Source organism: Astatotilapia calliptera, chromosome 16 (genome assembly GCF_964374335.1).
Source record: "Astatotilapia calliptera chromosome 16, fAstCal68.1, whole genome shotgun sequence".
Classification (NCBI taxonomy): domain Eukaryota; kingdom Metazoa; phylum Chordata; class Actinopteri; order Cichliformes; family Cichlidae; genus Astatotilapia; species Astatotilapia calliptera.
Window position 1 is genome coordinate 34,298,024 of NC_137437.1, and position 25,843 is coordinate 34,323,866.

The 25,843-nt window shown below is 44.5% G+C and overlaps 2 protein-coding genes across 2 annotated transcripts; both read right to left on the reverse strand.

Moving 5' to 3' along the window:
- Window positions 1-3,227: 3,227 nt before the first annotated feature.
- On the reverse strand, window positions 3,228-5,775 carry LOC113007604 (olfactory receptor 2K2-like). Its single transcript, XM_026144319.2, has one exon. It carries the CDS (start codon window positions 4,544-4,546, stop codon window positions 3,575-3,577), a length of 972 nt encoding a protein of 323 aa, XP_026000104.1. The 5' UTR covers window positions 4,547-5,775; the 3' UTR covers window positions 3,228-3,574.
- A 12,511-nt stretch (window positions 5,776-18,286) lies between these two features.
- Window positions 18,287-19,726, reverse strand: LOC113007605 (olfactory receptor 6N1-like). Its single transcript, XM_080291004.1, has one exon. The coding sequence runs from the start codon at window positions 19,707-19,709 to the stop codon at window positions 19,173-19,175; it is 537 nt and encodes a 178-aa protein (XP_080147130.1). The 5' UTR covers window positions 19,710-19,726; the 3' UTR covers window positions 18,287-19,172.
- Window positions 19,727-25,843: the final 6,117 nt, after the last annotated feature.

Genomic DNA, 25,843 nt, shown 5'->3' on the forward strand with positions numbered 1-25,843 from the left:
AATCCCGGGTGGGGATTAGTTCCCTGTCGGGGGTAGGCTTGTCGGTGCTTTGTGCACTTGACGCTTAGCCTTTAAAGTTGCCTCGAGCCTGGTACACTCCAGAAGCTAACTAGGCTAAGATTTTAGTAGGCAGGTCTGGGGAGAGGGTTGGCGGTATTTTTATTTATTGGTTAACCTGTGGCCACACTTTTCCCGCCTGTTTCTCATTTGTGTATTGGAGGTGGTGCTTCTTTGTTGTTATTGTTAGCCTCAGGTAGTTTTTGTTTTAGAGTCAATGGCTACCTTTGATATTGCAGTGTTTAAGGGTGAGCGTGGTGCAGCGTCTCAGCCCGTTCTGCAGGCGTCAGTTCAAGCTGTAGGTCCATTGGTGTCGACACCTGTTGATCAGGGGCTGCCTGAGAACAAACCCATGACAGTGCCTCGCTTCGAACCCCTCTCCATTGAATCAAGTGAAGGCTCGAAGCTGGATGCTAAGCTCCGTGTCCGTCTGGCTCGTCTCCAGCTGGAGAAGGAGCAGCGTGAGAGAGAGTTCCAGCTGAAAAGGGAGCTAGAGCTTAGGCGTTTGGACGCGGAACTGGCTAGGGCTAGGGAGGTCGAATTGAGGAAGGTGGAGGCAGAGACAGCTGTGAGGTTGCGACAGCTGGAACTCCGGCAGGTTTCCCTTCCTCCGACCGCCTCCATTCGTCAGGCGGACACCCCGTTTGACGTAGGGAAAAACAGTCGTCTGGTTCCGATGTTCCGTGACACTGAGGTCGACAGCTACTTCGAGTCGTTTGAACGAATAGCCACGGCCTTGCACTGGCCACGGGATTCATGGGCCATTTTGCTCCAATGTAAGCTGGCGGGTAAGGCTCAAGGAGTTTGTTCCTCGTTGTCAGCTGAGGACAGCTTGGACTATGACAAGCTGAAAAGGGCTATCCTGCTGGCCTATGAGCTGGTCCCAGAAGCCTATAGGCAGCGTTTCCGGGGGTTGAGAAGAGGTCAGGGTCAGTCCTATCTTGATTTCGCCAGGGAAAAAGGTGTTCTTTTCGATCGGTGGTGTGCGGCCTGCAAAGCCACTGACCTGGCTTCGATCCGGGAACTAATGCTCATAGAGGAATTTAATAACTGCATTGCTGAGCGCCTCGCGGTATATATTAATGAACAGAAGGTTTCCTCGCTACAGCAGGCTGCGACGCTGGCTGATGAGTTCGCGCTCGTCCATAAAACCAGTGTCAGTAGGTATGACCGGCGCGATGCCCCAGTGAAGGTTAGTGATGTGCCAGCTACACAGTACCGAAAGGGTGAGGTACTTGTGTCCCATTCCAGTGTGAAACGAAAGTGTTTTTTTTGTTTAAAGTCTGGCCATTTAATAGCAAATTGTGGAGCCTACAAACAGAAACAGTCAGTCTTGAGAGTTAGGAGTGTGCCAGCTAACAAAGCCGATACAGGCGTGGTTTCAAGAGCCAAAACAAAGCTCTGTTTCTTCTGCCACAAACCTGGCCACCTGGTTGCTCACTGTTTGAAAGCAAACTCAAAGCAAAATCGATCTGCTTTCAAAAGAGTGAACTGTGGTTCACAAACCGACAAAGTTGCCAGTCCTAGGCAACAGTTGGAGCATAATTGCTCAGTGGTGTCATTTGGTCACTGTCAGAGATCAACTAATTGTAATCTGCCACCTGATGACGGTCTCTCGGGTCCAGATGACCTACAGTGTGATAGATTGTGTGTGACACAACCATTTCAACCTGCACCTCTGGCTAACCAGCATGCCTTTTGCCATGACCTAGCGAAGAAGCGTCAGAGAAGTGTTGCTGTAAGGCCTTTTAGCTGCCTGATGGGTCCTCCATATGTGATGGCTCAAACACCTGGCTATCACTTGAGACACTATGTTGAGGGACTTGAGCCAACCCCGTGCAGTGTTTTCAACCCATCAAAAAGGTCTTGGCAGATTCGGCAGGGTATGCCTAACCGTTATTATGGTGGATGGTAGGTGATATGTTTAAAAGCTGGGTAGGACGTTCTATGACAAACCACTGGTTTGTATTTATGGGAGGGGGTGTTACGGCCCTAGCTGGGCCTCCTGATACTGCCCTTGTGTGGGCGTGGTGTTTTTCTCCGCCTCCTCCTCTTTTGCTCCACCCCCCCGTCTCTCTCTTGCTCTTCTCTCTCCCCAGGACACAGCTGCTGCTCATTGGACTCATTTACCACCTGGGCCCAGTCAGCAATCACCTCTCGGAGGTCATATAAGCTGGGGATGAGCAGGGTGTGGGGTGTTCTCTGCGTTGTGTGTGGTTAGCCTGCTCAAAGTGTGGAGTTGTGGAAACAGCATAGCTGCTTTGCGTGAGTGGTGTGGGCTTGTGGGCCCTGAGAGTGTCTCCCCGTGGTGGGGAGTAGGGTAGGAAGTGTGGGAAGTGCCTCCTTTTTTATTGTGTTTGTTTGGTAGTCCTCCTGCCTTTCGTGGCTGCGAGCGTTTTCTTTGTTTCTTTGGCGTTATTGGTAAGACGGCGTTGCCGGCCCTTTAAGTTAATGTTAACCTGTACCATTTTGTAATAAAGTTTTATTGATGCAGAACAACTCTGTCTGTTTTCCTTTTCATTCTGATTCCGGACTCATTTGTTACTGGTCCCCTCACTCATATGCCTAGACCCCTTCCGGGGGAACGTAACACATGCGATCTACCAATACTACCTTTGCGATTGACTGGTCGATCGCGATCGACGTATTGAGCACCCCTGGTTTAGAGGGTCAAGAACAGCAGGGAGAGAACACGCCTATTGGGGAGGCCTTTGCTGGTAGTTTGTGTGTGGTATGTGGTGCTTCTTGGCCTCACCTGCTGCTGGGAAATGAGCTACCAGAATTTTTTTTTTTTTTTTTTTTTTTTTACAATTGTACACATTTATTTCTTACTGTTTAACAGATTTCTCATTTCTTTTACTTAATACAGTAAAAACAAACACATTGTAATGTAGAAAAACTGATTTGCACTGTAAATATTCAGCTTTAACTTTCAATCCTTCAAACAATGGAAAAGCCATTTAATTGTACAAGTGTTAAGTAAAAACAGACTTTCATGTTTGATTAAGCAGAAATTCTAAAACTGGTCCAGTTGCTAAAACCTCTGACTGTTTCAATAAGTGTTAAGGATAAAGAGGATAAAACTGAGAAAACTACACATCCATGTGGTTGTGGATCAGATTTATAAGACAGCATAATATCAAAATAGATTGACACTCTGATAGTGCTGCCACATCTAAAACAGTTTGTCTTTTAATCCTTTTCACATGTGCAGTCTCCATGGTGCCTGTTATTTCCTTGAACAGTAATGAGAAGAAAGAGAGTGAAATTTACAGCCTTTCTACATATCAGTGTTTTTTTGGTAATTAGGCAGGTGACCATCAAAAATACATTTAGTGCAAAGACATCTACAAAATGTAAATCATCTGGGAAATGCAGATAAATAATAAAACGTCATATCCGCTCACATCAATAGACATGTTTTCAGACAACTCCAAATAAAACACAAATTTCAGTAAAAATTAAACATTTTTTGGACTTATTTTAAAAAATGGATGTCAAACAATGGGTGTGACACTTAGCTGTGTGTGAAACTATTTTCTGATCGAATAAAACAAAAATGAGTTCTTTTTAAAATAACAACACTATACAATTTTTTTCGAATTTTGGTCAGTTTGAAACCGTAAATCAGAGGATTCATAATAGGAGGAATGACAAGAAACTCTAATGCTATAAAGTTTTGAAGGGTCCGAGGCAACTCTTTCGAACCCAGTCGCATACTTATAACATCAGTAAGTATTGCCACAACAAAAGTAAATAATGAGACGAGATGTGGGACACATGTTTGCATGAACTTTGCCCTGTTTTCTATAGACTTTACACATGTTTGAATGATATACATATAGGACCAAACTATAAAAACACCATGAAGCAAATAAATAATTATTGTAATATTTGCAAATATGCCATTAACTATAGTTTGTGCTGGAAAGCAAGCGAGTTGAACAATACTCCAGTTCACACAGAAGAGTCTGGAAAGATACGGGCTGCATAACTTCAGTCTGGATGTTAGAAAGGTATTCACAGCCACAATGCAGAAAGTTGTGAACCACAAAAAACATGCAAACCTTATGACTCTTTGCTTTGACATGATAGAGTGGTACTTCAGTGGCTGACATATGGCCACATATCTGTCATATGCCATGAGTGCAAGAATCGACAGTTCACCACAGACAAAAGAATAAATCACCTGAGTCTGAATAAGGCAACCGTAATATGAGATGAGATGAACATCAGAGAGGAGATCCCAGAGAAATTTGGGAAAGAAACCTGCTGTTCCATAAAGTGCATTGATGCAAAAGACACAGAGCAGAATATACATTGATTCATGGAGGTTGCTGTCCAAGATGATGATCACAATGAGAGAAACATTGACGAGGCAAATGATGCAGTAACACAACAAACTGAGGAAAAAAAGAACAAACCTGTGACTGATTGTTTCATTGAAACCTGAAAGAAAAAACATTGTTATTACAGAAACATTATTCATTGTGATTGAGAGACCTAAGTGAAGCCTAGTCTCTCACTGTATCTGTTCTCCTCTCTCCTCTATCAGGTACAGATAACAGCAACACGTGAGCTGGGATTTCAAACCAGCCAATCATTGATCTGGAATGAAAGCTCACAGCTTTGGAAAATCACAGGGGATTTAATATGTATCATGTACTAAACACATAATAAAACAAACCTGCAGGTTCTTGAAAAAGAAATATTCAAACGTTTTACACCTTTATTTAAAAAATGCTTTCTTCATAATACTGTTAGGAATTTTTTACATTTATGCCAATTAAACATAATTGTCCAGGGCTTGTTGTGGTTTTCTTCTGTTTTTCGTTTGTAGTCTTTTGTAGTCCAGTCAGATCATTGTTGCTTCAGTGATAATGATCAGGCTCTCTGACGTTTGCTGAAGTCACTAGAAAGACAGTAAGATGTTCTTGTGAATGTTGCTTTGTCTTTGCCTCTTAGTAACTTTGTGGAAAAAAGACTTGTTTGCACCTGTTACCTTCTACTTACCTGTTACTCTGCCGCCTGCTCACTCTCTACCTTTCCTATTCCACAATGGAAAGATTCCATCCCAGGTACCTCTCCAATTTTCTGCAGAGTGTTGTAACCTTATCGTTGCACCACGACCACCCCCTTTTCCTCCAGCCCAGAAAAGAGTAAATCAAAAGTTTTTTTGCATAAAACCATGGTCTCAGAGATCAGGTTGTAAATTCTGAGTTGCTGCAGGAACCACAACCTCTGCTGGGCCTTCCTCTGGATAGAGTCTATATGTGGGGACCACTTCAGATCACGTGGAAAGGTGGGTCCTAGGAATCTGAAGTGATCCACGGTAAGTACTCTATTTTTAAGTATAGTTAGGGCGAGTCTGAAGGTTCACTGTCACCTTCACAGTCGGGTCCTGGTGGTTCCGACTCCAACAGTGGAACAGCTGGCCTGTACGTGGATTCGTCTTCATTGTGGATCAGACCAGTGATTACCAGTTTGAAAATCATGCGAACAGATCCATAGAAGATGCCATCAATGTAGCTCTCCACTCTGTGCTGAGCCACCTGGAGCAGCGGCAAAGCTACGTCCGAATGCTCTTTGTGGGTGTTATCAGAATCTCATCTCTAGTTTGTGGTTCTGTTGGCTTCATCGGGTGATGGCCTTCTGCTTGCTTTGGAACGGTTCACAGCTGAGTTTGAAGCAGTGGGAATGAGAATCAGCACCTCCAAATCTGAGGCCATGGTCCTCAGCCGGAAAAGGGTGGAGGGCCCACTTCAGGTCAGGGACGAGTTCCTGCCCCAAGTGTCACGGCCTGGGGGATCGGCGAGACGCTGATCGGCCTTTTCTGTCCTGGCGTGAGCTTTGCCAACACCGGAAACCTTTGCGGGTGAGTTTCACAAGTGTGCCGGTTTTCTGACCCAAATAACAATGCAGTTTAGACAGTTGCGGAGGACATATGAAACTGACGAGGCTAAGATTGCCTTTTTTGTCCAGCTCTTACGCGGACCGGCTTTAAACTGGGCTCAAGCTCTTTTGAGAACTGACGTCAGCATCTCGTACCAGGATTTTCTTGCTAAATTTAAATGTGTGATTGAGAGAGGTACTGGCGCTGATGCAGCATCTCACCGTTTACTAAATCTTAAGCAGGGAAGACGAAGTATGGCGGAATACTCCATTTTGTTCTGGACGTTGGCCGAAGAGACTGGATGGGGGCAGCCAGCATTGATAAGTACTTTGTTGAACAACGTGTGTGATGAGTTAAAGGGCAAACTAGTGATAAGAGAGTTATCTAAAACTTTGTCTGATGTGATAACGTTGTGTGTAAAGGTGGACGGGCATTTACATGCGCGACGCAGAACTGAGGACTATGTTTCCCAGAGGTCTCTGGGACACGGCGAAGCAGCATCGGGCGGAAGCGCCACGAGTGGCGGAAGAGATTCAGAGTCGCAGGACATGGAGGAGGGTGAGCAACCTATGCAGCTGGGTCGCTCTCGCCTTTCCCCTGAGGAAAGGCACCATCGGTGGAGGGCCGGTGAGTGTTTCTATTGCGGCCGTAAGGGTCATGTTGCCAATGTTTGCACGTCTCTGCCAAAAGGCTGCAGTAGAGATGAGAATATGGGTGGGCGTGGTCTCTAGTTCACAGTCTCCTCCACGGCTCATGCTAGCAGCTAAATTAACGGTGCAGCTTCAGGTCCACCCTCTTAAGGCTCTAATCGATTCAGGATCGGAACAGAACTTTATTGACACTTCGCTGGCCAGACGATTCAATCTGAACTCCGAGCCTCTGCCACAGTCACTCCAAGTCACCGCCCTCAGTGGCCAGCGGCTTCCTAACATCACTCATATCACTGAGCCCATTTTACTGACTCTCTCTGGCAATCATTGCCAGACTATACAGCTGTATGTGTTTCAAGCTCCGCTCATGCCACTAGTTCTGGGTTACCCGTGGTTGCATCAACATAACCCTGTTATCGATTGGAAAAAGGTGGGGTGGGGGGGAGGACTGTTACATGTCCTGTCTGAAAGCTGCCACCCCCTCTTCTGAACCACTAACCAATTCTTCTCTCTCCAAGCCGCCGGACCTCTCCTCCGTGCCACCCGTCTACCATGATCTCAAACAAGTGTTTTGCAAGGATAGAGCACGCTCGCTTCCTCCGCATCGGCCGTATGACTGCGGCATTGATCTTCTTCCAGGCGCACCTCTCCCTACCAGCCGCCTATACAGTCTGTCTCAGCCCGAACGTGAAAGTATAGAAAAATACATCAACGAATCACTCACCGCAGGTCTCATTCGCCCCTCGTCATCTTCTGTGGCCGCCGGATTCTTCTTCGTTGCCAAGAAAGACAAGAGCTTACGACCTTGTATTGATTATCAGGGCCTTAACAACATCTCAGTGATGAATAAATATCCCCTCACTCTTTTACATTCTGCCTTCGAGCTCCTTCAGGGGGCCACCATCTTCACTAAGCTGGACCTGCGCAACGCGTACCATCTGGTAAGAATAAGGGAGGGGGATGAATGGAAAACAGCCATCAACAATCACCTTGATCATTTTGAATATCTTGTCATGCCGTTTGGTCTCACCAATGCCCCAGCTGTTTTTCAGGCCCTGGTAAACGACGTACTGCGGGACTTCATTAACCACTTCGTCTTCGTTTATCTGGATGACATCCTCATATTCTCTCATTCTGTCTCTGAACACAAACACCATGTCAGGCAGGTCCTCCACCGCCTCCCGGAAAACCGTCTCTTCGTGAAGTGGGAAAAATGTGAGTTTTATGCTTCCACAGTCTCTTTCCTGGGCTATGTCATTGAACAAGGTAACCTGAAAGCGGACCCCGCCAAAGTTCAGGCTGTGTTAAACTGGACCACTCCACCCCTTCGCAAGCAGCTTCAGAGTTTCTTGGGTTTCGCTAACTTTTATCGCCGTTTCCGCAACTATAGCCAGCTCGCTCTACCCCTGACTCGTCTCACCTCACCTCACCCAAGGTCCCCTTCCACTGGGATGAACCGGCTCGCCAGGCTTTCTCTTGCCTGAAGGAGCGCTTTGCCTCTGCACCCATCCTCATCCAACCCGATCTCAGTCAACCCTTCGTCGTGGAGGTGGACGCAGGAGTGGGGGCAGTGCTCTCCCAGCAACAAGGTGGTAAGCTTCATCCTTGTGCTTACTTCTGATACTTATGATGTGGGGAACTGAGAGCTATTGGCCATCAAGGTGGCCCTAGAAGAGTGGCGTCACTGGTTAGAGGGAGCTGCCCAACCGTTCGTGGTTTGGACGGACCACAAAAACTTGGAATACATCCGGTCCGCGAAACGACTCAACGCCAGGCAAGCTAGGTGGGCTCTGTTTCTCACCAGATTCCAATTCACAATCACCTACAGACCCGGCTCTCGTAATGTCAAACCCGATTCCCTCTCATGCCAATTTGCCACCTCCGACAGGGCTGCCGAGGACGCCCCCTTTCTTCCTTCCACGTGTGTTGTCGGGGCAAAAACCTGGGAGATTGAGTCAGCTATTCGAGAGGCCCAACAAACGGAACCGGACCTTGGTACGCGTCCTCCGGGCCTACTCTTTGTTCCCTCTACTGTCAGATCACGAGTTTTGCATTGGGCTCACACGGCCAAGTTCACCTGCCACCCTGGCGTCCACCGCACCATTACCTTCCTCCAACGCTTTGCCTGGTCGCCGTCCTTAGCTAAGGACGTCCGCGAATACATTGCTGCCTGTCCTACATGCGCTCAAAACAAGAGCGTCAATCAGCCATCTTCCGGCCTTCTCCAACCCCTACCGACCCCTGGCCGCCCGTGGTCACACATTGCAATGGACTTCATCACGGGCCTCCCTTCCTCATCAGGTAACTCAGTCATCCTTACTATCATTGATCGTTTTTCGAAAGCTGCTCACTTTGTCCCCCTCCCCAAGCTCCCCAGTGCTTTAGAAATAGCTCGACTCCTGACTAACCATGTCTTTCGCCTTCACGGAATCCCCACGGACATCGACAGGGGGCTGCAGTTCACATCACGGGTCTGGAAAGAATTCTGCAATGCCCTCGAAGCGCAGGTCAGTCTCTCCTCTGGTTTCCACCCTCAGACTAACGGCCAGATGGAACGGGCCAATCAGGAACGGGCCAATCAGGAACTTGAGGCGGCCCTCCGGTGCTTGGCATCCACCAATCAGACAACTTGGAGTGAGCAACTCCCATGGGTTGAGTATGCCCACAATAGTGTAACAGGTATTACAATTAAATAATATGAGATACGCATTAAATTATTGTCTTGACAACTTTGGACTAGTATCAGGAAGTTCTAGGTAAGACTATGGAGCCTTGAAAGGATCAGCAGAGAAGGAACCACACAATGATAGATAAGATGTGATTTGAATAGAAACTGTATTGAAAGTTGTAAAGTTTACAAACCCTGCCTGTCTAAAGCCGGCTTCCTACAGTGCACAAACGCACATTAAAGGGCTCAAAAATAAAATCATAACCAAACATCCTCTTTAAGGAAATTCTCCAAAGAGTTTCAATTAAAGAGCTTCCGCTCCTGTTGCTCAGTCCACTTCTCTTTGGAAAGAGAAATTAGAGTTCCTTGTGTGTGTGTGTGTGTGTGTGTGTGTGTGTGTGTGTGTGTGTGTGTGTGTGTTTCTGTCCACTGGTTCTAACACTACCCGGGTAGATTTTTAAAGTGTTAGTCTTATCTGTGTCAAGGAATGTAGTTATAGTCCTGAGGTTCGCTGAAGATGGATCCCACGGCTGGCCACACCGTACTCTGGTCCGTCTACAGTCACTCTCTTGGGATTGGCTCGCCACTGAACCCACAGGGTTCAGATCTCGAATGATCCAGTCCTGGTCAAAAACCAATCTATGCACAAAGTTCAGAGTGCATACATTACTATTTTATCTATGCTTCTTCCATCACTCATCTTTCAGTCAAGTATTGCTCAAGTATAACAAATTATTTTAGTTATACAATGTCTCAACCATCATGAAATAACTTGAGTTACATCAGGGGCAATTTTAGCCCAACTTTGGGGGTGCTTCAGCAAATGAATCAAAGCACCCCCAAAGATTTCTTTCTTTTTTTTGACAATATTTCTTACTTTTTTTGACAATATTTGCTTTTTGTGTGACACACTACTAAAAATATAAAAAGCATACAGTACTGTACTTGTTTGAGACGTAACATTGTAACAACAAAAGTATAGATAACCCCTCCTCCCAAAATGGTTTGTTCCAGCTCGCCTCTCCCCTACTCTGGCTCTAGCGCTCTTGCTGCCACAGCGATGGTGGCTGAGACGCAGCGGAGCGGAGGTGTAAGTGCCTGGCTTAAAACAGGACATATTAGCTGCATTTATCCTTCAGTTACTCTTTATATAGTTAGGTAGGAGTCAGACCATGTTTCTTTTTAGCTGAAAAGCATTACACCCAGGTAACCTGCAGTGTTAAAAACGTTTTTTCCGACAATGTTTGCTACCCTACAATTCGTCCTGCTCTGTAGTCAATTAAGCGACATTTGACCGTCCTGTTGCCCCCATTGAAATGTATACAGCCTATTTAAAATCTAAAACTTAAAATTGTCCGTAGCCTACTGTTGTTACCACTGTCCTGTTTGAAATGGATACTAACTAGCTAACTGACTGAATGCCCATTAACCTTATAACTCCTGTTGTGTGTGTGTGTGTGTGTGTGTGTGTGTGTGTGTGTACAGAGAGACAGCCAGGTTCATAATGGATATAAAGAAGTTTTTTCAAAAAAAGGAGCCACATTCAGGTAAAAGTGTAAGATCAAATGATCCGTCAATCAAGAACAATGTTGGATCAGTGTTTCAATGTTTATATCTTTTATTAGATGTTCATGTGGTTTGGTTATTTGCCTTTTGGTTGAAAGTATACTGAGGGAGGACTTTTTGTTTGTGATCTTAATAGAATTTTTTTCATATTAATGTAACTTTTCATCTAATTGAATACAATCTATTTGTGTATGATTGTCAGTCTAAAGAGGGAGAGAGGAAAGAGGGGAACGTGAGGAGAAAGTACAAGGTCAGGAAGAACCACGTAAGAAAACAGACAGGGAACAGTGACAGGCAAAATAGAAACTGTTAAACTGACAAAGAGAAAAAACCTGATTTTACTCATACAATTTGGAAGTTGTGTTCTCCCTATAATAAAGCTGCTATACAGAATCTGCAAAACAAACTGGGTTGAAACATTTTTGACCCTCTTTAACAACATTCCAACATAACATTGTAATTGATTGGGGAGATTAAAATTAATGATATATTTTTATGTGGTTCAGCCACAACTCTACTGAAACCTCAGCCAGTAATAGGTAGGCCAACTTTTGGACCGTCCAGTTGTCTGTATGACTGCCGCAGTATGTACTAGAGATGGACCGATCCGATATTACGTATCGGTATCGGTCCGATACTGACCTAAATTACTGGATCGGATATCGGAGAAAAATAAAAAATGTAATCCGATCCATTAAATATCACGAAAGCACCTCACAAAACTTGCAACACGCCGTAACTCACCTCAGAACGTTAGCACGTCGGAGCAGTATGCATCACGTGATAGAGCGGCTGTGGCATGCGGGACCTGTCGGTGGTCTGGATAGCATTTGGAGCTTCGCTAGCAACCTGGCATTTCATCTCCGACAAAGTTATCCCGAGAGAAGTAAAGCAAGTGTGTAAGTCCATCTCTGAATGTTTGTAAAGCATTCCCACGTTAAGCTTAACGAGCGACTGCCTCTCGCTCTCCGGCTGCTACTTCAATCGTGAAACTGCTTAAATGATCAGCTGATCGGCTTTTCTGTAGCGAGTCTCTCTTGTTTGTTTTTGGCCCACTTTGCACCAGAAAGAGGAAACCAGCGGCTGAACAACAGCAGCACGTTTAAGCTTGATAAGCTGTTGTTAGAATTTATTTAATATTACTTTCTACACCAGGATCCTTTTCTACGTAGCTGACGCTGGTAACTGTGCAGGGGCGGATCTAGCAAAGTTTAGCCAGGGGGGCCGATAGGGCATTAACAGGGAAAAGGGGTACAAAGACATACTTTTCTTTCTTATTCTCATTTAAAATGTCTAGCTTTTAATAATTAATTATCTGACACCCAAAGTTTTAATTTGATGCAAAATGAATAGAAGTCCATTACTGTATATAGTAACTATTAAGTCTATATATATATATATATATATATATATATATATATATATACATATATATATATATATATATATATATATACCCTAGTAAGCTATAGTACTTTTTCCTTTGGGAAGGTACCATCTGTGCAGTCTGCAATTTTGTTGAAGAAAGATGTTGAATCTATTTAATATTTCTTGAAAAATAATTGATTTCTGTGCATTTTTTTTCACACTGCATCAAATTAAGGTTGATTACGTTGATTAAGCATCATGAGGTGGAGCGTGAGGGGTGGTTCCCTATTTTTTATTTATTTATTTTTGTTGTTGCTGGGAGTTGGGACCCTATTAGTTAGGTTGCTTAATATTTCTGCTAAGTACTCTTTAAAATACCAGAATAGGGAGGATGGTGTAGGTTTAAGTTTATTAGATTGATCAGTATTGCTGAACTATGAAATATTTTTTTTGCATACAGGTATAACAGAATAGCTTTAGTGTAGTTGTTGTTTTAAACTTGAGTATGAACTTATACAAAATGCCGCAAGATATAAAAAAAAAACAGTTTTGTTGATTAAAAAACACTATATCGGATTCATATCGGTATCGGCAGATATCCAAATTTATGATATCGGTATCGGTATCGGACATAAAAAAGTGGTATCGTGCCATCTCTAGTATGTACATCACATTTGCACACTATCAGAAACTGCCAAAGAGCCCTGGTGGAGTGAGGAGCTGTAAAGAGAAGCAGAAGCTCTGTTTATATTCTAAAAATGTTTTAAGCTAGCTTGTTTCAAAGATTCTGTACAGCAGCTTTAAATGTTTTCCAAAAGCACACATACACTTAACTTATCAGTGTTTCTCAAACTTTTTACAGTGTGTACCACCTGATAAAAATGTCAAGCTCTCCTAAGTACCACTATGAAAGCACGAAACTCATAAATCTTACAACACAAAATTAGTATTATTAAATTAGTAAAATTAGGGTCTGCAATAAAGATTTTTTTCATACATTGTATAAATTCTACCACAGGAAAAGTTGCCTCAATTTTTATAGTTTTTATTAATATTTTGTAATAATTTATTTGCAATAATTCTGTTTTGGGAGTGTTTTTTGTGTATCTGTATTATATTATACATACACATTAAAAGTGAATCTCTGTCCGAAAAATGCACTCAGTTTACTTTTTACTCACTATGAGCATCATTCATAATTCTCCCCCAGTAATTAAGGTTAGGATATGTATTTTTTCTATTCCAATCCATTCTTCTTTTGCAGCATTTAAATAAGCTTGATCAGATTTCATGGTTTTGTTACAGACTTTTCAAAAAAGTGTTTTGCTTTTCTTTCACAAATGTGGGGATTAAATTGTGTTAAAATGTACAAAACAGTCATGTCATGTTTTGTGACGAGGACCCAGGCACAGAGAGACTTGATGAATTTAAGAATCTTATATTAATAAAGAAATTTGCAGACTTGCACAGAGATGGTAAAATTATGATGACTGGTAACGGAGACGAAGACAACAGACGATGAGGACAGGGAGGAACGGGGGTTTAAATGCACCAAAGTGACAGTCAGAGAGAACTCGGGACAACATTTACGGATGCAGGGACTGACAGAGACAGGTTTATCTTTCCTGGCTGGGCAGCTCTCTGGGTGCTCAGCACCCCCAAAGCTCTGATCCTAGAATCGCCCCTGAGTTACATCACGCAAGGTTTTAGCGCAACAGAAAATATACCTTATATTTACCCTTTTAAGAATAAATAAACTTGTAAGATTCACTCTCCCATATTTATCCCTTTAACAGCTCGCTTTTAACTGTTCTTCTTTTTAAGATATTTCAACTTGAATTATTTCTCAGAAAAATATATCAACTTCTTAAAACATTAATACTTCAACAGAGTAATGAGATCCCTCACATTTTATAATCACATTTTATGAACTTTTTGCACCTTTATCAAATGAATTAACTTCTAAGTCAACAAAACTGAAAGGGTGCATTTTAGCATTGCATGACGATATTATTGCTTCTCCAACGTTTTGGAAAGCTAACAAACTCAGATGAATCACAGTAATGTTAGACCACAGAAATACACAGAAATGGCTAAGCAGTAGCTTAATACTAGCGGTTAGCTGGGTACATTTTAATATATTCTTTAGCACTTAAAATTAAACATCTGCACATCAGTGATGTTACAGTACTTTAAACATAAATATCACAACTCCGACTGGTTTTGTTTTTTAAAGCAGAAAATATATTAACAGCAGTCAACTACATGTCTTTATGGTGCTAACATTCATGTAGCATCCCTTACCGGAGCTCGTAGTGAGATAGCTCGCCCGGCTGAAGCAGCTCCCCCCGGCCGAATTTCACAGATGTCAGATCCTAATAAATAGCCATCTATTAACTACTAGTGAGTAGTTAATAGATGGCTGTGAGTAACGGCTTTCACAACAGGAAACGTTGACTGACAGAAAGTCATCTCAAGGCATACTCGCCTCCTAGTGGCTGGGAGGGAAAATTACACCTTATTCAGCAGCACAACCCACAAATCTGATGTGGGTTACAATAGTCTTACCTCCTCAGCCACCGGGGTGTCCCCCTTCGAAGCATCTCTGGGCTACCAACCACCTCTCTTTCCGGCCGTCGAAGGTAAGCACTTTGTCCCCTCTTTCCAGCAGCATCTACGGAGGTGTCGACGTGCCTGGAGAGCCACCCGGGCGGCCCTTCTTCGCACAGCTGATCGCAATAAGCACCTGGTGGACCGTCACCGGACCCCCGCACATGCCTACACCCCGGGACAAAAGGTTTGGCTGTGGACCCGATTTGTTCCGCTCCGAGCTGAGTTAAAGAAACTGTCTCCCACCTTCATTGGTCTGTTTGTTATAGACTTTCTGGTTAACCCGGTTTCTGTCCATCCCGAAATATGAGGATCCATAACGTGTTTCATGTGTCTCAAGTGAAACCCTGCCTGTCCAGTCCTTTGTTACACCAAGTTTAAGTATCTCGGGATCTTGTTCATGAGTGACGGGAGTGGGAGATCGACAGATGGATTGGTGCTGCGGCTGCAGTGATATGGATGCAATACCAGTCTGTTGAGGTGAAGAGAGAGCCGAGTGTAAAAGCGAAGCTCTCAATTTACTGGTCGATTTACGTCCCTCCCCTCTGGTCACGAGCTGTGGGTAGTGACCGAAAGAACGAGATTTCGGATACAAGCGGCAGAAATGTGCTTCCTCCGAAGGATGGCTGGCCTCTCTCTTAGAGATAGGGTGAGAAGTTCAGTCCACTCAAAGCGCTTTACACAACTTTTGCATTCACCCATTCGCACAAGCACATTTTTCTAAGTGCTTTTATAGCTAACATTCACACGCATTCATACTCCGATGGATGCATCGGAGAGCAATTTGGGGTTAGTATCTTGCCCAAGGATATTTGGCATGTAGACTAGGGGAAGCCAGGAATCGAACCACCAACCTTCCGATCTGCTCTACCACCTGAGCTACAGCCACCCCCAGTTGACATCATAGTGTTCAGAGAAAAAACAAGCACTGACCATTATGAAAATCAAAGAGATCATTGTCGACTTCAGGTGGCACAGCACTGACTTAGGTCCCCTATACATCAACAGTGATGGTTGGAGAGGGTCCACACCTTCCGGTTTCCCAGGAAGCACAAACTGGACTCCAACCTGCTGCTGATCTTCTACTGCTCGTCCATTGACAGCCTGCTGACATACTGCATCAAAGTAAGGTACGGCAGCTGACCAGATGGGAACAGAGTGAAGCTTCACAGTGTAATCAAGGCAGCACAGAAGATTATTGGCTGCCCTCTCTCCTCCTTGTCAGACATTTATTTCACCCACTGCCTCAACAGAGCAACAAACATCATCAAGGGCAGCTCCCACCCAGGTTTTGACCTGTTCGACCTGCTTCCCTCAGGGAAGCGCTACAGGTGCATCAGCACAAACACTGACAGACTTAGGAACAGTTCCTTTGCAAAAGCCATGAGCACCCTGAACTAACACATGAACCGATGACACAGTTTCACCCCCCAATTCAAGCCTCTCCTCTATACACAGAATATACAAACACTACCACCACTGTGCAATATTTAATTTATGTCAAAATACCTCACTGTAAATATAGACTATTTATTTTTTCCAATATTTGTATATTTGATATTGAACTGCTCATATGTATACAGTGCCACAGAACTGTGCACCTCACCCCCCTTTCTTCTTTCCCCACATGTCTGCACTGGGTAGGAGATGCTCTCAATCTCTTTGTACATGTGTATAGTGACAATAAAAGCCATTCTAGTCAATCTGTCATGAATCTGGGTCCTTTTGACCCAGCGTTTTGTGTTTTCTATTATTGTAATTTTGGTTCTGTTCTTCCTCGGTTAGTGTTCTTTTCTTTCTGCCCGTGTATCTCTGTGTCCAGTCTGCGTTTCTGAGTCTGTGTCATTACGTGTATGTGTTTCCTGTTTTACTTTGAAGGTCTCTGTCTTATGTCAGTGTGTTCTATTTACGTTTCCCTTACCTCGTCAGCTGTTATGTCCCCCAGGTGTGTTTCCCTCCTGTTTCTCAACCCCTGATTACTGGTATGTGTATTTATAGTGTGTGTTTGATTAAGCAGAAATTCTAAAACTGGTCCAGTTGCTAAAACCTCTGACTGTTTCAATATGTGTTAAAGAAAAAGAGGATAAAACTGAGAAAACTACTAAAACTGCTTCACATCCATGTGGTTGTGGATCAGATTTATAAGACAGCATAATATCAAAATAGATTGACACTCTGATAGTGCTGCCACATCTAAAACAGTTTGTCTTTTAATCCTTTTCACATGTGCAGTCTCCACGGTGCCTGTTATTTCCTTGAACAGTAATGAGAAGAAAGAGAGTGAAATTTACAGCCTTCCTACATATCAGTGGGGTTTTTTTTTGGTAATTAGGCAGGTGACCATCAAAAATACATTTAGTGCAAAGACATCTACAAAATGTAAATCATCTGGGAAATGCAGATAAATAATAAAACGTCATATCCGCTCACATCAATAGACATGTTTTCAGACAACTCCAAATAAAACACAAATTTCAGTAAAAATTAAACATTTTTTTGGACTTATTTTAAAAAATGGATGTCAAACAATGGGTGTGACACTTAGCTGTGTGTGAAACTATTTTCTGATCGAATAAAACAAAAATGAGTTCTTTTTAAAATAACAACACTATACAATTTTTTTCGAATTTTGGTCAGTTTGAAACCGTAAATCAGAGGATTCATAATAGGAGGAATGACAAGAAACTCTAATGCTACAAAGTTTTGAAGGGACCGAGGCAACTCTTTCGAACCCAGTCGCATACTTATAACATCAGTAAGTACTGCCACAACAAAAGTAAATAATGGGACGAGATGTGGGACACATGTTTGCATGAACTTTGCTCTGTTTTCTATAGACCTGAGACATGTTTGAATGATATACATATAGGACCAAACTATAAAAACACCATGAAGCAAATAAATAATTGTTACAATATTTGCAGATATAGCGTTGATTGCAGTTTGTTCTGGGAAACAAGCGAGTTGAACAATACTCCAGTTTATACTAGAGATGGCACGATACCACTTTTTTATGTCCGATACCGATACCGATATCATAAATTTGGATATCTGCCGATACCGATATGAATCCGATATAGTGTTTTCTAATCAACAAAACTGTTTTTTAAAATATCTTGCTGCATTTTGCAAGTCTGCAAGTTCATACTCAAGTTTAAAACAACAACTACACTAAAGCTATTCTGTTATACCTGTATACAAAAAAAATATTTCATAGTTCAGCAATACTGATCAATCTAATAAACTTAGACCTACACCATCCTCCCTATTCTGGTATTTTAAAGAGTACTTAGCGTAAATATTAAGCAACCTAACTAATAGGGTTCCAACTCCCAGCAACAACAAAAATAAATAAATAAAAAATAGGGAACCACCCCTCACGCTCCACCTCATGATGCTTAATCAACGTAATCAACCTTAATTTGATGCAGTGTGAAAAAAAATGCACAGAAATCAATTATTTTTCAAGAAATATTAAATAGATTCAACATCTTTCTTCAACAAAATTGCAGACTGCACAGATGGTACCTTCCCAAAGTAAAAAGTACTATAGCTTACTAGGGTATATATATTAGACTTAATAGTTACTATATACAGTAATTGACTTCTATTCATTTTACATCAAATTAAAACTTTGGGTGTCAGATAATTATTTATTAAAAGCTAGACATTTTAAATGAGAATAAGAAAGAAAAGTATGTCTTTGTGCCCCCTTTTCCCAGTTAATGCCCTATCGGCCCCCCTGGCTAAACTTTGCTAGATCCGCCCCTGCACAGTTACCAGCCGTCAGCTACGTAGAAAAAGATCCTGGTGTAGAAAGTAATATTAAATAAATTGTAACAACAGCTTATCAAGCTTAAACGTGCTGCTGTTGTTCAGCCGCTGGTTTGCTCTTTCTGGCGCAAAGTGGACCAAAAACAAACAAGAGAGACTCACGACAGAAAAGCCGATCAGCTGATCATTTAAGCAGTTTCACGATTGAAGTAGCAGCCGGAGAGCGAGAGGCAGTCGCTCGTTAAGCTTAACGTGGGAATGCTTTACAAACATTCAGAGATGGACTTACACACTTGCTTTACTTCTCTCGGGGATAACTTTGTCGGAGATGAAATGCCAGGTTGCTAGCGAAGCTCCAAATGCTATCCAGACCACCGACAGGTCCCGCATGCCACAGCTGCTCTATCACGTGATGCATACTGCTCCGACGTTCTGAGGCGAGTTACGGCGTGTTGCAAGTTTTGTGAGGTGCTTTCGTGATATTTAATGGATCGGATTACATTTTTTATTTTTCTCCGATATCCGATCCAGTAATTTAGGTCAGTATCGGACCGATACCGATACGTAATATCGGATCGGTCCATCTCTAGTTTATACAGAAGAGTCTGGAAATATACGGGCTGCATAACTTCAGTCTGGATGTTAGAAAGGCATTCACAGCCATAATGCAGAAGGTTGTTAACCACAAAAAACATGCAAACCTAATGACTCTTTGCTTTGACATGATAGAGTGGTACTTCAGTGGCTGACATATGGCCACATATCTGTCATATGCCATGAGTGCAAGAATCGACAGTTCGCCGCAGACAAAAGAAAAAATCACCTTAGTCTGAATAAGGCAACCGTAATATGAGATGAGATGAACATCAGAGAGGAGATCCCAGAGAAATTTAGGGTAGAAACCTGCTGTTCCATAAAGTGCATTCATGCAAAAGACACAGAGCAGAATATACATTGATTCATGGAGGTTGCTGTCCAAGATGATGATCACAATGAGAGAAACATTTAGCAGGCAAATGATGCAGTAACACAACAAACTGAGGAAAAAGAGAACAAACCTGTGACTGACTGTTTCATTGAAACCTGAAAGAAAAAACATTGTTATTACAGAAACATTATTCATTGTGATTGAGAGATGTAAGTGAAGCTTATTCGCTCACTGTATCTGGTCTCTGTTCTCCTCTCTCCTCTATCAGGTACAGATAACAGCAACATGTGAGCTGGGATTTCAAACCAGCCAATCATTGATCTGGAATGAAAGCTCACAGCTTTGGAAGATCACAGGGGATTTAATATGTATCATGTACTAAACACATAATAAAACAAACCTGCAGGTTCTTGAAAAAGAAATATTAAAAAGTTTTACAACTTTATTTAAAAAATGCTTTCTTCATAATACTGTTAGGAATTTCTTACATTTATGCCAATTAAACATAATTGTCTAGGACTTGTTGTGGTTTTTTTCTGTTTTTCGTTTGTAGTCCTTCGTAGTCCAGTCAGATCATTGTTGCTTCAGTGATAATGATCAGGCTCTCTGACGTTTGCTGAAGTCACTAGTAAGACAGTAAGAAGTTCTTGTGAATGTTGCTTTGTCTTTGCCTCTTAGTAACTCTGTGGAAAAAAGACTTGTTTGCACCTGTTACCTGCTACTTACCTGTTACTCTGCCGCCTGCTCACTCTCTACCTTTCCTATTCCATAATGGAAAGATTCTATCCCAGGTGCTTCTCCAATTTTCTGCAGAGTGATGTAACCTTATCGTTGCACCACGATCACCCCCTTTTCCTCCAGCCCAGAAAAGAGTAAATTTAAGGTTTTTTTGCGTAAAACCATGGTCTCAGAGATCTGGTAGTATATTCTGAGTTGCTGCAGGAACCACAACCTCTGCTGGGCCTTCTTCTGGATAGAGTCTATATGTGGGGACCACTTCAGATCGCTTGAAAAGGTGGGCCCTAGGAGTCTGAAGTGATCCACGGTAAGTACTCTATTTTTAAGGATAGTTAGGGCGAGTCTGAAGGTTCACTGTCACGTCCACAGTCGGGTCCGGGTGGTTCTGACTGCAACAGTGGAACAGCTGGTCCACCTCCTGTCTGTACGTGGACTTGTCTTCATTGTGGATCAGACCAGTGATTACCAGTTTGCAAATTATGCGAACAGATCCATAGAAGATGCCATCAATGTAGCTCTCCACTCTGTGCTGAGCCACCTGGAGCAGTGGCAAAGCTACGTCCAAATGCTCTTTGTAGGTGTTCTCAGAATCTCATCTCTACTTTGTGGTTCTGTTGGCTTCATCGGGTGATGGCCTTCTGCTCGCTTTGGAACGGTTCAAAGCTGAGTTTGAAGCAGTGGGAATGAGAATCTGCACCTCCAAATCTGAGGCCACGGTCCTCAGCTGGAAAAGGGTGGAGGGCCCACTTCAAGTCAGGGACGAGTTCCTGCCCCAAGTGTCATGGCCTGGGGGATCGGCGAGACGCTGATCGGCCTTTTCTGTCTTTTTCTCTCTCTCGCGCTCTCTCTCTCTCCTCCTCTCCGTCGCCGGGGCGGAACTCATTGTGGGTTTACGCCCTCGGCCCACGCCCACGGAAAAGAACACAGCTGATGCCCATCAAGGTGAACGGCATTTAAGCCAGGAGGTGACTGCTGGTCTTCGCTGGATCGTTGTCTACCACGCGTCAGTGAAAGTCAAGCTACAGCTCAAGATAAGTCATGTGTCTTTTGTGAATATCGTTCTCATTCCTGTCTCCTTATCTACAGTGCCCCTGGATTACCTTTCCCGTGTGAATCTGTGTGTCAAGTGTGAAAAGAAGGACTGTTGTCGTGTATGTGGAGAGTTGGAGAGCGAGTGACTTCCCCCTTGGATTTCCCTTCTATTCAGCTGATTCAGGAGTCCTGCGTTTGAGTCCCCTGCATTGAACCTTAACATAACGATCCAGCCAGAATATGGAGTCAGCGGACTCTGCCGCCCAGCAGCGCGTCCTTACGGCCGAGGAGGTTTTGGAACGCCACGAACAAAGGCTGCAGCTCATCAATCAGCAGTTGACCGCTCTAACGCAGGTCCTTGCTCAGCGCGTACCCCTGGTAAGCCCAGCAGCCTCTCCTCCCTCTGTCTCCTCACAGTTACCGGCTTCTGAGCTTCCGGCACCCGGGCCTTTGGCTTCGCCTCATCCCACTCCCTGGAGCCCCCGGAGCGAGATTTGCCAACACCGGAACCCTTCGCGGGTGAGTTTCTCACATGTGCCGGCTTTCTGACCCAAAGTTTAGACAGTTGCGGAGGACATATGAAACTGACGAGGCTAAGATTGCCTTTTTTGTCCAGCTCTTACGCGGACCGGCTTTAACCTGGGCTCAAGCTGTTTTGAGAACTGACGTCAGCATACCAGGATTTTCTTGCTAAATTTAAATGTGTGATTGAGAGAGCTACTGGCGCTGATGCAGCATCTCACCGTTTACTAAATCTTAAGCAGGGAAGACGAAGTATGGCGGAATACTTCATTTTGTTCTGGACGTTGGCCGAAGAGACCGGGTGGGGGCAGCCAGCATTGATAAGTACTTTGTTGAACAACGTGTGTGATGAGTTAAAGGGCGAACTAGTGATAAGAGAGTTACCTAAAACTTTGTCTGATGTGATAACGTTGTGTGTAAAGGTGGACGGGCATTTACGTGCGCGACGCAGAACTGAGGACTATGTTTCCCAGAGGTCTCTGGGACACGGCGAAGCAGCATCGGGCGGAAGCGCCACGAGTGGCGGAAGAGATTCGGAGTCGCAGGACATGGAGGAGGGTGAGCAACCTATGCAGCTGGGTCGCTCTCGCCTTTCCCCTGAGGAAAGGCACCGTCGGTGGAGGGCCGGTGAGTGTTTCTATTGCAGCCGTAAGGGTCATGTTGCCAATGTTTGCACGTCTCTGCCAAAAGGCTGCAGTAGAGATGAGAATACGGGTGGGCGTGGTCTCTAGTTCACAGTTTCCTCCACGGCTCATGCTAGCAGCTAAATTAACGGTGCAGCTTCAGGTCAGCCCTCTTAAGGCTCTAATCGATTCAGGAGCGGAACAGAACTTTATTGACACTTCGCTGGCCAGACGATTAAATCTGAATTCTGAGCCTCTGCCACAGTCACTCCAAGTCACCGCCCTCAGTGGCCAGCGGCTTCCTAACATCACTCATATCACTGAGCCCGTTTTACTGACTCTCTCTGGCAATCATTCCCAGACTATACAGCTGTATGTGTTTCAAGCTCCGCTCATGCCACTAGTTCTGGGTTACCCGTGGTTGCATCAACATAACCCTGTTATTGATTGGAAAAAGGTGGGGTGGGGGGGAGGATTGTTACATGTCCTGTCTGAAAGCTGCCACCCCCTCTTCCGAACCACTAACCAATTCTTCTCTCTCCAAGCCGCCGGACCTCTCCTCCGTGCCACCCGTCTACCATGATCTCAAACAAGTGTTTTGCAAGGATAGAGCACGCTCGCTTCCTCCGCATCGGCCGTATGACTGCGGCATTGATCTTCTTCCAGGCGCACCTCTCCCTACCAGCCGCCTATACAGTCTGTCTCAGCCCGAACGTGAAAGTATAGAAAAATACATCAACGAATCACTCACCGCAGGTCTCATTCGCCCCTCGTCATCTTCTGTGGCCGCCGGATTCTTCTTCGTTGCCAAGAAAGACAAGAGCTTACGACCTTGTATTGATTATCAGGGCCTTAACAACATCTCAGTGAAGAATAAATATCCACTCACTATTTTTCACTCACTCATTCTGCCTTCGAGCTCCTTCAGGGGGCCACCATCTTCACTAAGCTGGACCTGCGCAACGCGTACCATCTGGTAAGAATAAGGGAGGGGGATGAATGGAAAACAGCCTTCAACAATCACCTTGGTCATTTTGAATATCTTGTCATGCCGTTTGGTCTCACCAATACCCCAGCTGTTTTTCAGGCCCTGGTAAACGACGTACTGCAGGACTTCATTAACCACTTCGTCTTCGTTTATCTGGATGACATCCTCATTTTCTCTCATTCTGTCTCTGAACACAAACACCATGTCAGGCAGGTCCTCCACCTCCTCCCGGAAAACCGTCTCTTCGTGAAGGGGGAAAAATGTGAGTTTTATGCTTCCACAGTCTCTTTCCTGGGCTATGTCATTGAACAAGGTAACCTGAGAGCGGACCCCTCCAAAGTTCAGGCTGTGTTAAACTGGCCCACTCCATCCCATCGCAAGCAGCTTCAGAGTTTCTTGGGTTTCGCTAACTTTTATCGCCGTTTCCGCAACTATAGCCAGCTCGCTCTACCCCTGACTCGTCTCACCTCACCTCACCCAAGGTCCCCTTCCACTGGGATGAACCGGCTCGCCAGGCTTTCTCTTGCCTGAAGGAGCGCTTTGCCTCTGCACCCATCCTCATCCAACCCGATCTCAGTCAACCCTTCGTCGTGGAGGTGGACACAGGAGTGCGGGCAGTGCTCTCCCAGCAACAAGGTGGTAAGCTTCATCCTTGTGCTTACTTCTGATACTTATGATGTGGGGAACTGAGAGCTATTGGCCATCAAGCTGGCCCTAGAAGAGTGGCGTCACTGGTTAGAGGGAGCTGCCCAACCGTTCGTGGTTTGGACGGACCACAAAAACTTGGAATACATCCGGTCCGCGAAACGACTCAACGCCAGGCAAGCTAGGTGGGCTCTGTTTCTCACCAGATTCCAATTCACAATCACCTACAGACCCGGCTCTCGTAATGTCAAACCCGATTCCCTCTCATGCCAATTTGCCACCTCCGACGGAGCTGCCGAGGACGCCCCCATTCTTCCTTCCACGTGTGTTGTCGGGGCAAAAACCTGGGAGATTGAGTCAGCTATTCGAGAGGCCCAACAAACGGAACCGGACCTTGGTGCGGGTCCCCCGGGCCTACTCTTTGTTCCCTCTACTGTCAGATCACGAGTTTTGCATTGGGCTCACACGGCCAAGTTCACCTGCCACCCTGGGGTCCACCGCACCATTACCTTCCTCCAACGCTTTGCCTGGTCGCCGTCCTTAGCTAAGGACGTCCGCGAATACATTGCTGCCTGTCCTACATGCGCTCAAAACAAGAGCGTCAATCAGCCATCTTCCGGCCTTCTCCAACCCCTACCGACCCCTGGCCGCCCGTGGTCACACATTGCAATGGACTTCATCACGGGCCTCCCTTCCTCATCAGGTAACTCAGTCATCCTTACTATCATTGATCGTTTTTCGAAAGCTGCTCACTTTGTCCCCCTCCCCAAGCTCCCCAGTGCTTTAGAAATAGCTCGACTCCTGACTAACCATGTCTTTCGCCTTCACGGAATCCCCACGGACATCGACAGGGGGCTGCAGTTCACATCACGGGTCTGGAAAGAATTCTGCAATGCCCTCGAAGCGCAGGTCAGTCTCTCCTCTGGTTTCCACCCTCAGACTAACGGCCAGATGGAACGGGCCAATCAGGAACGGGCCAATCAGGAACTTGAGGCGGCCCTCCGGTGCTTGGCATCCACCAATCAGACAACTTGGAGTGAGCAACTCCCATGGGTTGAGTATGCCCACAATAGTGTAACAGGTATTACAATTAAATAATATGAGATACGCATTAAATTATTGTCTTGACAACTTTGGACTAGTATCAGGAAGTTCTAGGTAAGACTATGGAGCCTTGAAAGGATCAGCAGAGAAGGAACCACACAATGATAGATAAGATGTGATTTGAATAGAAACTGTATTGAAAGTTGTAAAGTTTACAAACCCTGCCTGTCTAAAGCCGGCTTCCTACAGTGCACAAACGCACATTAAAGGGCTCAAAAATAAAATCATAACCAAACATCCTCTTTAAGGAAATTCTCCAAAGAGTTTCAATTAAAGAGCTTCCGCTCCTGTTGCTCAGTCCACTTCTCTTTGGAAAGAGAAATTAGAGTTCCTTGTGTGTGTGTGTGTGTGTGTGTGTGTGTGTGTGTGTGTGTGTGTGTGTGTGTTTCTGTCCACTGGTTCTAACACTACCCGGGTAGATTTTTAAAGTGTTAGTCTTATCTGTGTCAAGGAATGTAGTTATAGTCCTGAGGTTCGCTGAAGATGGATCCCACGGCTGGCCACACCGTACTCTGGTCCGTCTACAGTCACTCTCTTGGGATTGGCTCGCCACTGAACCCACAGGGTTCAGATCTCGAATGATCCAGTCCTGGTCAAAAACCAATCTATGCACAAAGTTCAGAGTGCATACATTACTATTTTATCTATGCTTCTTCCATCACTCATCTTTCAGTCAA